Source organism: Oncorhynchus mykiss, chromosome 4 (assembly GCF_057628025.1).
Source record: "Oncorhynchus mykiss isolate SJ-2025 chromosome 4, ASM5762802v1, whole genome shotgun sequence".
NCBI classification, from domain to species: Eukaryota; Metazoa; Chordata; class Actinopteri; order Salmoniformes; family Salmonidae; genus Oncorhynchus; species Oncorhynchus mykiss.
The window spans coordinates 11,539,439-11,554,710 of record NC_143025.1 but is presented as its reverse complement, the minus strand read 5'-3'; the positions used below and the strand labels follow the sequence as shown (position 1 = coordinate 11,554,710).

General features: G+C 47.6%; 1 protein-coding gene across 10 annotated transcripts in view; it reads left to right on the top strand.

Annotated features, from left to right (window-relative positions):
* Positions 1-15,272, top strand: part of LOC110521284 (transcription factor SOX-6) — a 200,476-nt gene that overhangs the window by 108,394 nt on the left and 76,810 nt on the right. For 8 of the 10 annotated variants that reach the window (XM_090231108.1, XM_090231104.1, XM_090231105.1 and 5 more), the window contains one exon: positions 3,884-3,973. The exons of the other annotated variants lie outside the window; for them this stretch is intronic. In XM_090231108.1, coding sequence (XP_090087234.1) covers positions 3,884-3,973 — 90 coding nt within the window. The remainder of the gene's footprint in view (positions 1-3,883; positions 3,974-15,272) is intronic. 10 annotated transcript variants of the gene reach the window in all.

The following is a 15,272-nucleotide window of genomic DNA, read 5'->3' as shown; positions in this document are numbered from 1 at the left end:
TCCCCCTCTCTCTCCCCTTCTATCTCTCTCCCTCTCGCCCCTTCTCCCTTTCTCCTCTTCTCCCTCTCTCTCACTCTCTCTCCCCTTCTCCCTCTTTCCCTCTCGCTCCCCTTCTCCCTCTCTCCCCTTCTCTGGACTTTGTTCACAAGTCGTTCATCACCTGAATAGCTCCTCTACTTTGGGAAGGTGTGGACAGTGTGGTATTTTTATCCATTCCCCAATCTAAACATCACTTGAACCTCACTCTGTAGGGTTAAGAAAGGAGGGAGAGATAGAGACCCATCTAGGGTAAAACACATCTCATCATCCTTTACTCCTCTCTTCTCCTCTCCATCCTCATTTACTCCTCCCATCCTCCTTTACTCCACTCTTCCCCTCTCCATCCTCATTTTACTCCTCTCTTCTCCTCTCCATCCTCATTTACTCCTCTCTTCTCCTCTCATCCTCATTTACTCCTCTCTTTCCTCTCCATCCACCTTTTACTCCTCTCTTCTCCATCCTCCTTTACTCCTCTCTTCTCCTCTCCATCCTCATTTTACTCCTCTCTTCTCCTCTCCATCCTCATTTTACTCCTCTCTTCTCCTCTCATCCTCATTTACTCCTCTCTTCTCCTCTCCATCCTAATTTTACTCCTCTCTTCTCCTCTCCATCCTCATTTACTCCTCTCTTCTCCTCTCATCCTCATTTACTCCTCTCTTCTCCTCTCCATCCTCCTCTACTCCTCTCTTCTCCTCTCCATCCTCATTTTACTCCTCTCTTCTCCTCTCCATCCTCATTTTACTCCTTTCTTCTCCTCTCCATCCTCATTTACTCCTCTCTTCTCCTCTCATCCTCATTTACTCCTCTCTTCTCCTCTCCATCCTAATTTTACTCCTCTCTTCTCCTCTCCATCCTCATTTACTCCTCTCTTCTCCTCTCATCCTCATTTACTCCTCTCTTCTCCTCTCCATCCTCATTTTACTCCTCTCTTCTCCTCTCCATCCTCATTTACTCCTCTCTTCTCCTCTCATCCTCATTTACTCCTCTCTTCTCCTCTCCATCCTCATTTACTCCTCTCTTCTCCTCTCATCCTCATTTACTCCTCTCTTCTCCTCTCCATCCTCATTTTACTCCTCTCTTCTCCTCTCCATCCTCATTTACTCCTCTCTTCTCCTCTCATCCTCATTTACTCCTCTCTTCTCCTCTCCATCCTCATTTACTCCTCTCTTCTCCTCTCCATCCACCTTTTACTCCTCTCTTCTCCTCTCCATCCTAATTTTACTCCTCTCTTCTCCTCTCCATCCTCATTTACTCCTCTCTTCTCCTCTCATCCTCATTTACTCCTCTCTTCTCCTCTCATCCTCATTTTACTCCTCTCTTCTCCTCTCCATCCTCATTTTACTCCTCTCTTCTCCTCTCATCCTCATTTACTCCTCTCTTCTCCTCTCCATCCTAATTTTACTCCTCTCTTCTCCTCTCCATCCTCATTTACTCCTCTCTTCTCCTCTCATCCTCATTTACTCCTCTCTTCTCCTCTCCATCCTCCTCTACTCCTCTCTTCTCCTCTCCATCCTCATTTTACTCCTCTCTTCTCCTCTCCATCCTCATTTTACTCCTTTCTTCTCCTCTCCATCCTCATTTACTCCTCTCTTCTCCTCTCATCCTCATTTACTCCTCTCTTCTCCTCTCCATCCTAATTTTACTCCTCTCTTCTCCTCTCCATCCTCATTTACTCCTCTCTTCTCCTCTCATCCTCATTTACTCCTCTCTTCTCCTCTCCATCCTCATTTTACTCCTCTCTTCTCCTCTCCATCCTCATTTACTCCTCTCTTCTCCTCTCATCCTCATTTACTCCTCTCTTCTCCTCTCCATCCTCATTTACTCCTCTCTTCTCCTCTCATCCTCATTTACTCCTCTCTTCTCCTCTCCATCCTCATTTTACTCCTCTCTTCTCCTCTCCATCCTCATTTACTCCTCTCTTCTCCTCTCCATCCTCATTTACTCCTCCCTTCTCCTCTCCATCCTCATTTTACTCCTCTCTTCTCCTCTCCATCCTCATTTACTCCTCTCTTCTCCTCTCCATCCTCATTTTACTCCTCTCTTCTCCTCTCCATCCTCATTTACTCCTCTCTTCTCCTCTCATCCTCATTTACTCCTCTCTTCTCCTCTCCATCCTCATTTACTCCTCTCTTCTCCTCTCCATCCACCTTTTACTCCTCTCTTCTCCTCTCCATCCTAATTTTACTCCTCTCTTCTCCTCTCCATCCTCATTTACTCCTCTCTTCTCCTCTCATCCTCATTTACTCCTCTCTTCTCCTCTCATCCTCATTTACTCCTCTCTTCTCCTCTCCATCCTCATTTTACTCCTCTCTTCTCCTCTCCATCCTCATTTACTCCTCTCTTCTCCTCTCCATCCTCATTTACTCCTCTCTTCTCCTCTCCATCCACCTTTTACTCCTCTCTTCTCCTCTCCATCCTAATTTTACTCCTCTCTTCTCCTCTCCATCCTCATTTACTCCTCTCTTCTCCTCTCATCCTCATTTACTCCTCTCTTCTCCTCTCCATCCTCATTTACTCCTCTCTTCTCCTCTCCATCCTCATTTACTCCTCTCTTCTCCTCTCCATCCTCCTGCGTCTCGCTCTCCCTTCTTCCTCCTTCTCTCTTCAGATGTTCATCAGCGTGGGGGGGTATAAATCGTATAAACCCCCCCCCCCCCCCCACACACACAGACACCCACGTTTCCCTCGTACAGCGCCAAAGCACAGACGTAGAGTAGAGATACAGGTTGTATTTTCTTTCCCTAAGTGCGTCTATAAATCCTCCCTCTAATTGTGTTTTATGTGAGGCCTAACAGACTGTATGTTTAGCTCTCATAGTGGGAGAAAGACACTCTTCCCTTGGTTGTAAATAGTCTACCAAATATATACAGTATATGTCAAGCTAGGCGTCCTTTCAGGTTGAGAAGACAAATTATCAACAAATTACAGGGGATTTTGACGGCAAAATTGCATCTTGTTATTAGGAATTGGACTTCCATGTTTTGAGTACACAGGGTGGGAAAGGCCTTTTGGAATTTGAAATATGTTTTGAAGTTCGCCTCTTTTGTAGGTATTTACATTTAGTTTCTTATGGGCTGCATCTCATACATAGTGCATTACTTTGGTTAAAAGTATTGCACTACTTTGGTTAAAAGTAGTGCATTACTTTGGTTAAAGTAGTGCACTACATAAGGAATAGGGTGCCATTGGGAACGCATACATTGCCTCCCTTTTAATTGACCATTGTTCGTGTTCATCCCATGTGATCCCGCACCCGCATGAACTTATTTACAATAATCATAATCCAGTGTTAACATGCTAGGCTTTAATGGGGCTGAATAACATGTGTCTCAAATGGCACCCTATTCCCATAGGGTCCTGGTCAAAAGTAGTGCACTACATAGGGGATAGGGTGCCACTTGGGACACGCGCACCAAGTTAGTTGTATTCAATCCTTTTGAGAGCCTCATGACCACAATAGACCTCTCAAACAAAAAATGAAGCCGTTCAAATGCCCATGTGCTTATGAATACTTGTCCTTTTGTTAGGATCTAGTCCCACAGATGAGCCATTGTCCACTTAACCATTTTGTATCTAGAAAATCCCTTTGGGGGGTTTCCATACTGGAAGAGAAGAATGCCGTCTTGACTGCTTGACGTCTCCGGTATCTCTCTCTCTCTCTCTCATACACACTGGGGGCATAGAGATGAATGCTGAACATAATATTCAGAGAATGTAAAGAGACCCATTGAGAGATTTAGTGGAGTGGTTTCCATCGCATTCTGCTCAGCCAATCACATGTACCTTGAGTGACAGAACCAGGATACTATCTTGTGTGTTCCTCTCCTCCTCTCTCCTCCTGTAGAGTCGACCTGTATGGAGAGACTTCTGTCTAAAGACTGGAAAGACAGGATGGAGAGACTGAATGCCAGCAAGCTCCTAGGAGAGGTCAAAGGTGAGACTTTGCATCAAAGATGGCCGTTATTCATGGGGTATCCCCCACTCTCTTGTAGTTACACTGCATTTGGAAAGTATTCAGACCCCTTGACTTTTTACACATTTTTTTTTACGTTACAGCCTTATTATAGAATAGATTAAATAAAAAACATCCTCATCAATCTACACATAATGCCCCATAATGATGAAGCAAAAAACGTTTTATTTTATTTTAAATGTTAGCTAATTTATATATTTTTAAAACAGACCTTATTTACATAAGTATTCAGACCCTTTGCTATGAGACTTGAAATTGAGCTCAGGTGCATACTGTTTCCATTGAGCATCCTTGAGATGTTTCTACAACTTGATTGGCGTCCACCTGTGGTAAATTCAATTGATTGGACATGATTTGGAAAGGCACACTCCTGTCTATATAAGTTCCCACAGTTGACAGTGCATGTCAGAGCAAAAACCAAGCCATGAGGTCGAAGGAATTGTCCGTAGAGCTCTGAGAGAGGATTGTGTCGAGGCACAGATCTGGTGGAAGAGTAGCAAAATGTTTGTGCAGCATCAAAGGCCCCAAAGAAGCAGTGGCCTCCATCATTCTTAAATGGAAGAAGTTTGGAACCATCAAGACTCTTCCTAGAGCTGTCCGCCTGGCCAAACTGAGCAATCGAGGGAGAAGGGCCTTGGTCAGGGAGTTGACCAAGAACCCAATGGTCACTCTGACAGAGCTCTAGAATTCCTCTGTGGAGATGGGAGAACCTTCCAGGAGGACAACCATCTCTGCAGCACTCCACCAATCAGGCCTTTATGGTAGAGTGGCCAAACGGAAGCCACTCCTCAGTAAAAGGCACAACAGCCCACTTGGAGTTTGCCAAAAGGCACCTAATGGACTCTCAGACCATGAGAAACAAGATTATCTGGCCTGATGAAACCAATATAGAACTCTTTGGCCTGAATTCCAGGCGTCACGTCTAGAGGAAACCTGGCAACATCCCTACAATGAAGCATGGAGGTGGCAGCACCATCATGCTGTGTGGATGTTTTTCAGCAGCAGGGACTGGGAGAGCAGTCAGGATCGAAGGAAAGATGAATGGAGCAAAGTACAGAGAGATCCTTGATGAAAACCTGCTCCAGAGTGCTCGGGATCTCAGGCTGGGGTGTATGTTCACCTTCCAACAGGACAACGACCCTAAGCACACAGCCAAGACAACGCAGGAGTGGCTTTAGGACAAGACTCTGAATGTCCTTGAGTGGCCCAGCCAGAGCCAGAACTTGAACCCGATCGAACATCTCTGGAGACCTGAAAATAGCTTTGCAGCGACGCTCCCCATCCAACCTGACAGAGCTTGAGAAGATCTGCAGAGAAGAATGGAAGAAACTTCCCAAATACAGGTGTGACAAGCTTGTAGCGTCATACCCAAGAAAACTCAAGGCTGTAATCGCTGCCAAAGGTGCTTCAACAAAGTACTGAGTAAAGGGTCTGAATACTTGTGTAAGCATTCTTTTCATGTCCAGGTTGAAATCATAACTTTGATTAAATGTATGTATGAAAAATCAGTCCACTTTCTAACGTGTGTATTCCTCAGCAGTAACTTTGACAAGCCTATACATGAGGTGGGGTAAATGCTCTTATGTGCAAAGTAAGCAAATCCGAATTTGTAGTTAGGAAAGCTAACTGATTTCAGTGTGTTGTATTCAATTCAAACTCCCATTGGGACTAGCTTGTGAATAGACACAGGTGGAGGACGGTTACATAGAATCACACACAGGCATGTTTTAGCTGGATCTAGTTTAGGGGTTGAACACTTGAATATCACATCAATTATGCTTTTACACACACACACACACACACACACACACACACACACACACACACACACACACACACACACACACACACACACACACACACACACACATAGAGAGAGAGAGAGAAAAAGCCTCATCCGTTAGTCTACTGCTTAGGTCTACTGCTTCATTAGCATGCAAACTAAGAGGCTTAAACGCATTAAGACCCACAGCGTGTTGAATGATGAATCAACAAGTGTTTTAGTGTGGTTAACATCTATACAGTTCTATACATGCTTTTAGGATTGTCCGTGAGGCTGTATATTGTATGAAAGCTGACTTTCAGAGATGACTGTCTTTACCTCCTACCCATACCCACCATGGGCACGCACGAACGCACACACACACACACCCCAGTGGAGGCTGGTGGGAGGAGCTATAGGAGGACGAGCTCATTGTAATGGTTGGAATGGAATAAATGGAACGTTATCAAACATGCGGAAACCAAACGTTTGATACCGTTCCATTGATTCCATTCCAGCCATTACAATGAGCTCGTCCTCCTATAGCTCCTCCCACCAGCCTCCACTGACAGACACATACACACACTGAATGGGAATTATTTGATTTGAAACATTTCCCTGTTAATTTCACCATACTTCAGTCCTCCTCAGTGTCTGAGTAACAACGGCACAGGCTTATTATATCTGATAAAAGAAGATAATTAATAACTGATTTCCTGCTGCAAAATCATCCAAGAATCTAAAAACATCTTACGCAACATGTTTCATACATAATTTGCGCTGGCATTGTAAAAAAAGAAAAAGAAAAAAAAAGACTGTTTAGAATTGATGCAGTGAAATGTGTTGTTTTTCAGGGTCAGTCATGGTAGTATGGCGCCCCTGGAGCAAAGTAGGGTTATGTACCTTGCTCAAGGCCACATCGACAGATTTTTTTGGTTACTGCCCCAACACTCTAGCCGCTAGGATGAAAGTTCGATTGAGGGAGATAACATTATGACTACGTCCCAAATGGCACCGTATTCCCTACATTGTGCACTACTTATGAACAGAGCCCAATAGGTCCTGGACAAAAGTAGTGCACTATGTAGGGAATAGGGTGCCATTTGGGATTCACCCTTGATGAGCTTTCTGAATCCAACCCTCTCATTCCTCATCAATCTGCTCCTTCTTAGCGGCGCTCTGAAAGTGCCATTTAGATTGCCCACTTAGAAAGGGCAGCATTTCCTCTGCAGATAACGTAAAAAATACACAGAAACACAAATTGGAACAGGATTGACATTGAGCCTCCTCACTTCAACTCTCATACTTAAGCAGCTGGAGCTCTCTCTCTCTCGTATTCATTTTCTCTACGTCTCTCTTTTTGTCTCGCTCTCCAACTCTTCATCTCGCTCTCTCTCTCTCTCTCTCTCTCTCGCTCTCTCTCTCTCTCTCTCTCTCTCTCTCTCTCTCTCTCTCTCTCTCTCTCTCTTTCTCTCTCTCTCTCTCTCTCAATCTCTCTCTCCCTTTCTCACTCACTCTCTCTTACACACAGAGCACTCTGTTCCACCAGCTGTGTCCTCACTTCAAAACACTGTGATTCAATTCAAACGGCCGACACTTCTTAATGCTCGACATGGAACGGGGACTAACCACAGAGAGATAGATGGATAGATATAGGACTGTTTTGCTGTGAATCACACGCAACACCCTCAACATATTTGTTCATTCACAGTTATCTTTAGTCTTGACGAATCTTACAATATTCTCCCAGATTTTTCCTCCCGTTGGCCTGAGAAAACCTGTGTAATAGAGTGTTCGGTAACGTTAGTGTACCAGTCTTGGGTTTGAATCTGTGCCGTTTGTTTTATTTTTTATTGATAAAGGTTTAGGAAAGGAACCAGCCTAATATACAGAAGCAGTTGAGGTTCATTGACTATCTATCATCTATTGAAGGTGGTCTACATACAGTGAGGGGACAGTTTATTAGGTACACCCATCTAGTACCGGGTCGGACCTAGGGCTGTGGTGGTCATGTCAGCTGGTGATTGTCAAGCAAATAACCGCAGGTCTCACGGTAATTGACCGTTAATTAACAAACACTTATAGGGCCTCCCGGATGGCGCATCAGTCTAAGGTACTGCATCGCAAGCAGTGCTAGAGGCGTTAATACAGATCCGGGTTTGTTCCCGGGCTGTGCCACAACCGGCCGTGACCAGTTTAAACTGGTCTAAATAAATATGATGTGAAGAAAATGTAGTCTATTTCAGAAGAACAGAGTAGTATACTCTGAGTTGTCCTTGTAAGGCCCTGATCTGGCTTTGCATTATGGCTGTGGGCTACACTAGTTAATTTAGCAGACAAGATTTGTGTAGAATTCTGTGGCATTATTTTATATTATTTTATAGTTTGAAGAATACAATTGAACGTAGCTGAATAAAATAGAAAGGATATTTTCTCCAATCGATTTGAGGGAGTGTGCACATGCTGCTATTCAGTGTTGAGCGGCTAACAAAGAAATAGGTACCCCTATATGCTTCATTTAGAGTTATTTATGTAACTTTAGTTGTGATGCTATATGTTTAGATTTTTAATACATTCTAAAGTTAGATGATTTGACTCTGATTTGAAAAAAGTCCCATGAAAGGCATGAGCTCTGCTTAGTTTTTTTTTGCGCAGGCTTTACACACTTCATCAGTCTTTAGTTCACAATTTCACAATTTCCTGGCTGCATCCCCTTTGTGTGACTGTAATGCCCCTTAAAAAAAAAATCCATGTCTTTTGAGGCTAGTGGTCGTTGTGCCCTTGGGCTGACTATAATAATTACAATTCCCTTCTCCCGGCTGCATGCCGAAGCACCCACCTCTCACTCACATGGCTCTCCGTCACGTGATCGGGTCTTTCTCACAGTTTACAAGTGAAGACGGACACATCGGGAATGCAACTGCACGCGTCCTTATCCAATTCCGAGGCGCATATTGAAGATATTGGAAGAACTGTCCACATTTACTTTTTGTCAGCCAAAAAGATGAGTAGGCCTAATGAACAGCCAAAGGACTAGCCTATATCAATCTACTATTCCCCATAGTACAAAAGTTGACCTATTCTGTAAGATAATAATTATTCCAAACATAGTCTGGGACAGTTGTGGGATGCGATAGATCTCAAATTAATACAACCACTAGCATAAAATAACCTGTTCAAGCAGTTGCCATACCAAGCGGTGATGCAGCCAGTCAAGATGTCATGTTGTGTCTTGTCTCTGTCCTTTCCCTTCACCCTGTCTCCCTCTGCTGGTCGTTGTTATGTTACCTTTTCTCCCCCGCTTTCCCCCAGCTGTCCCTTGTCTCCTCTAACTACCCGTTCCCCACCTGTTCCCTGTTTCCCTCTGATTAGGTCCCTATATCTCTCTCTGTTTCTGCTCCTGTCCTTGTCGGATTCTTGTTTGTTTGTGTTTCATGCCTGAGCCAGACTATCGTCATGTTTGCTGTAACCTTGTCCTGTCCTGTCGGAATCTGCCGGTCTATCTGAGCCTACCTATGTTTGGTTATTAAAGAAGCTCTGTTTAAGTTAGTTCGCTTTTGGGTCCTCATTCACTCACCTTAACAGAAGAATCCGACCAAGAATGGACCCAGCGACTTCGGATCCTCTCCACTCAGCCGTCGGAATCCAGGGAGCGATGCTAGGCAGACACGAGCAGGAAGTGTCTGCTGCTCGACATGCCGTTGAGACCCTGGCCACCCAAGTCTCCAACCTCACGGAACAGGTTCACCATCTCCGCCTCGATCCACCGGCCACTTCCAGGGCTTTCGAATCTCCGGAGCCCAGAATCAATAACCCGCCGTGTTACTCTGGGGAGCCCACTGAATGCCGCTCGTTCCTCACCCAGTGTGATATTGTGTTTTCTCTCCAGCCCAACACTTACTCCAGGAGCACTGCTCGTGTCGCCTACGTCATATCTCTCCTTATTGGACGGGCTCGTGAGTGGGGCACGGCAATCTGGGAGGCAAGGGCTGAGTGTACTAACCAGTATCAGGACTTTAAGGAGGAGATGATACGGGTTTTTGATCGATCTGTTTTTGGGGAGGAGGCTTCCAGGGCCCTGTCTTCCCTATGTCAAGGTAATCGATCCATAACAGACTACTCTATTGAGTTTCGCACTCTTGCTGCCTCCAGTGGCTGGAACGAGCCGGCTTTGCTCGCTCGTTTTCTGGAGGGTCTCCGCGCAGAGGTAAAGGATGAGATTCTCTCCCGGGAGGTCCCTTCCAGCGTGGATTCCCTGATTGAACTCGCTATTCGCATTGAGCGACGGGTTGATCTGCGTCACCGAGCTCGTGGAAAGGAGCTCGCGTTCTCCGTTGCCCCCCTCTCCGCATCACTACCATCTTCCTCTGCCGGCTCGGGAACTGAGCCTATGCAGCTGGGAGGTATCCGCATCTCGACTAAGGAGAGGGAACGGAGAATCACCAACCGCCTCTGTCTCTATTGCGGTTCTGCTGGTCATTTTGTCACTTCATGTCCAGTAAAAGCCAGAGCTCATCAGTAAGCGGAGGGCTACTGGTGAGCGCTACTACTCCTGTCTCTCCTTCAAGATCCTGCACTACCTTGTCGGTCCATCTACGCTGGACCGGTTCGTCAGCTTCCTGCAGTGCCTTAATAGACTCTGGGGCGGAGGGCTGTTTTATGGACGAGACCTGGGCTCGGGAACATGACATTCCTCTCAGACAGTTAAGGGAGTCCACGGCCTTGTTCGCCCTGGATGGTAGTCCTCTCCCCAGGATTCAGCGTGAGACGCTACCTTTAACCCTCACTGTTTCTGGTAATCATAGCGAAACCATTTCTTTTTTGATTTTTCGTTCACCTTTTACACCTGTTGTTTTGGGCCATCCCTGGCTAGTTTGTCATAATCCTTCCATTAATTGGTCTAGTAATTCTATCCTCTCCTGGAACGTCTCTTGTCATGTGAAATGTTTAATGTCTGCTATCCCTCCTGTTTCCTCTGTCTCTTCTTCACAGGAGGAGCCTGGTGATTTGACAGGGGTGCCGGAGGAATATCACGATCTGCGCACGGTGTTCAGTCGGTCCAGGGCCACCTCTCTTCCTCCACACCGGTCGTATGATTGTAGTATTGATCTCCTTCCGGGAACCACTCCCCCCCGGGGTAGACTATACTCTCTGTCGGCTCCCGAACGTAAGGCTCTCGAGGATTATTTGTCTGTAGCTCTTGACGCCGGTACCATAGTCCCCTCCTCCTCTCCCGCCGGAGCGGGGTTTTTTTTTGTCAAGAAGAAGGACGGGTCTCTGCGCCCCTGCATAGATTATCGAGGGCTGAATGACATAACAGTTAAGAATCGTTATCCGCTTCCTCTTATGTCTTCAGCCTTCGAGATCCTGCAGGGAGCCAGGTTTTTCACTAAGTTGGACCTTCGTAACGCTTACCATCTCGTGCGCATCAGGGAGGGGGACGAGTGGAAGACGGCGTTTAACACTCCGTTAGGGCACTTTGAATACCGGGTTCTTCCTTTCGGCCTCGCTAACGCTCCAGCTGTCTTTCAGGCATTAGTCAATGATGTCCTGAGAGACATGCTGAACATCTTTGTTTTCGTTTACCTTGACGATATCCTGATTTTTTCACCGTCACTCCAGATTCATGTTCAGCACGTTCGACGTGTCCTCCAGCGCCTTTTAGAGAATTGTCTTTTTGTGAAGGCTGAGAAGTGCACTTTTCATGCCTCCTCCGTCACATTTCTCGGTTCTGTTATTTCCGCTGAAGGCATTAAGATGGATCCCGCTAAAGTCCAAGCTGTCATTGATTGGCCCGTCCCTAAGTCACGCGTCGAGCTGCAGCGCTTTCTCGGCTTCGCGAACTTCTATCGTCGTTTCATCCGTAATTTCGGTCAGGTGGCCGCTCCTCTCACAGCCCTTACTTCTGTCAAGACGTGCTTTAAGTGGTCCGTTTCCGCCCAGGGAGCTTTTGATCTCCTCAAGAATCGTTTTACATCCGCTCCTATCCTTGTTACACCTGACGTCTCTAGACAGTTCGTTGTCGAGGTTGACGCGTCAGAGGTGGGCGTGGGAGCCATTCTTTCTCAGCGCTCCCTCTCTGACGACAAGGTCCACCCATGCGCGTATTTTTCTCATCGCCTGTCGCCGTCGGAACGTAACTATGATGTGGGTAACCGCGAACTGCTCGCCATCCGGTTAGCCCTAGGCGAATGGCGACAGTGGTTGGAGGGGGCGACCGTTCCTTTTGTCGTTTGGACTGACCATAGGAACCTTGAGTACATCCGTTCTGCCAAACGACTTAATGCGCGTCAGGCGCGTTGGGCGCTGTTTTTCGCTCGTTTCGAGTTCGTGATTTCTTATCGTCCGGGCTCTAAGAACACCAAGCCTGATGCTTTGTCTCGTCTCTTCAGTTCTTCAGTAGCCTCCACTGACCCCGAGGGGATTCTCCCTGAGGGGCGTGTTGTCGGGTTGACTGTCTGGGGAATTGAGAGGCAGGTAAAACAAGCGCTCACTCACACTCCGTCGCCGCGCGCTTGTCCTAGGAACCTTCTTTTCGTTCCCGTTCCTACTCGTCTGGCCGTTCTTCAGTGGGCTCACTCTGCCAAGTTAGCCGGCCACCCTGGCGTTCGGGGTACGCTTGCTTCCATTCGCCAGCGTTTTTGGTGGCCCACCCGGGAGCATGACACGCGTCGTTTCGTGGCTGCTTGTTCGGTCTGCGCGCAGACTAAGTCCGGTAACTCTCCTCCTGCCGGCCGTCTCAGGCCGCTTCCTATTCCCTCTCGACCGTGGTCTCACATCGCCTTAGATTTTGTCACCGGACTGCCTTCGTCAGCGGGGAAGACTGTTATTCTTACGGTTGTCGATAGGTTCTCTAAGGCGGCCCATTTCATTCCCCTTGCTAAGCTTCCTTCTGCTAAAGAGACGGCACAAATCATCATCGAGAATGTTTTCAGAATTCATGGCCTTCCGTCAGACGTCGTTTCGGACAGAGGTCCGCAATTCACGTCTCAATTTTGGAGGGAGTTTTGCCGTTTGATTGGGGCTTCCGTCAGTCTCTCTTCCGGCTTTCACCCCCAGTCTAACGGTCAAGCAGAACGGGCCAATCAGACTATTGGTCGCATCTTACGCAGTCTTTCTTTTCGCAACCCTGCGTCTTGGTCAGAACAGCTCCCCTGGGCAGAATACGCCCACAACTCGCTTCCTTCGTCTGCGACCGGGCTATCTCCTTTTCAGAGTAGCCTCGGGTACCAGCCTCCGCTGTTCTCATCTCAGTTCGCCGAGTCCAGCGTCCCCTCCGCTCAGGCTTTTGTCCAACGTTGCGAGCGCACCTGGAAGAGGGTCAGGTCTGCACTTTGCCGTTATAGGACGCAGACTGTGAGGGCTGCTAATAAGCGTAGAACTAAGAGTCCTAGATATTGTCGCGGTCAGAGAGTTTGGCTCTCCACTCAGAACCTTCCCCTTAAGACGGCTTCTCGCAAGTTGACCCCGCGGTTCATTGGTCCGTTCCGTATTTCTCGGGTCATTAATCCTGTCGCAGTTCGACTTCTTCTTCCGCGATACCTTCGTCGCGTCCACCCGGTCTTCCATGTCTCCTGTATTAAGCCCGTTCTTCGCGCCCCCGCTCGTCTTCCCCCCCCCCCCCCCATCCTTGTCGAGGGCGCACCCATCTACAGGGTCCGCAGGATTTTGGACATGCGTCCACGGGGCCGTGGTCACCAGTACCTTGTCGATTGGGAGGGGTACGGTCCTGAGGAGAGGAGTTGGGTTCCCTCTCGGGACGTGCTGGACCGTGCGCTGATCGAGGATTTCCTCCGGTGCCGCCAGGTTTCCTCCTCGAGTGCGCCAGGAGGCGCTCGGTGAGTGGGGGGGTACTGTCATGTTGTGTCTTGTCTCTGTCCTTTCCCTTCACCCTGTCTCCCTCTGCTGGTCGTTGTTATGTTACCTTTTCTCCCCCGCTTTCCCCCAGCTGTCCCTTGTCTCCTCTAACTACCCGTTCCCCACCTGTTCCCTGTTTCCCTCTGATTAGGTCCCTATATCTCTCTCTGTTTCTGCTCCTGTCCTTGTCGGATTCTTGTTTGTTTGTGTTTCATGCCTGAGCCAGACTATCGTCATGTTTGCTGTAACCTTGTCCTGTCCTGTCGGAATCTGCCGGTCTATCTGAGCCTACCTATGTTTGGTTATTAAAGAAGCTCTGTTTAAGTTAGTTCGCTTTTGGGTCCTCATTCACTCACCTTAACACAAGATGCTCTCAATGGTGCAGCTGTAGAACATTTTGACGATCTAAGGGCCCATGCCAAATCTTTTCAGCCTCCTGAGGGGGAAGAGCCATTGCTGTGCCCTCTTCACCACTGTGTTTAATGTGTGGACCATGATAGTTCCTTAGTGATATGAACACCGATAAACTTGAAGCTCTCGACCCGTTCCACAACAGCCGCTTCGATGTGGATGGGGGCGTGCTCGGCCCTCCGTTTTCTGTAGGCTGTAGGATGTCTCATTGTTGCCGGTGATGGAGCTTATAACCTTTGTGTTGTCTGCAAATGTAATGATGGTGTTGGAGTCGTGCATGGCTACGCAGTTGTAGGTGAACAGTGAGTACAGGAGGGGACTACGCACGCACCCCTGAGGGGCCCCCGTGTTTAAGGTCAGCATGATGGATGTGTTGCCGCCGAACCACACTACCTGGGGATGGCCCGTCAGGAAGTCCAGGATCCAGTTCAGACGGAGGTGTTTATTCCCTGAGTCCTTAGCTTAGTGATGAGCTTGGAGGGCACAATGGTATTGAACACTGAGCTTTAGTCAATGAACAACATTCTCACGTAGGTGTTCCTTTTGTCCAGGTGGGAAAGGGCAGTGTGGAGTGCAATAGAGATTACGTCATCTGTAGATCTGTTAGGATGGTATACGAATTGGAGTGGGTCCAGGGTGTCTGGGATGATTGTGTTTATGTGAGCCCTGACCAGCCTTTCAAAGTTATTCATGGCTACAGAACGGACTGCAACAGTACGGACAGAACGGGCTATAGCCATTTAGACAGGTTACCTTGGCGTGCTTGAGCACAGGGACTATGGTGGTCTGCTTGAAACATGTAGGTATTACAGTGAAGACACTTGCCAGCTGGTCAGCGGATGCTCTGAGTAATCGTCCTGGTAGTCCGTCTGGCCCTGCTGCCTTGTATGTTAACCTGTTTAAAGGTTACATATCAGCTACGGAGAGCGTGATCACACAGTCTTCTGGAAAAGCTGGTGCTCTCATATATAGTTCAGTGTTTCTAGCCTAGAAGCACGCATAGAAGGTATTTAGATTTTCTGGTGGGCTCTCATCCCTGGACAGCTCGCGGCTGGGTTTCCCTTTGTAATCTGCGATAGTTTGCAAACCCTCGCACATCCGACGAGCGTCAGAGCCAGTGTAGTTGATCTTGGTCCTGTAGTTACACTTTGCCTGTCTGATAGTTCGTTGGAGGGCATAACAGGATTTCTTATAAGCGTCCGGGTTATGGCAGTTCTGCCTTTAGCTCAG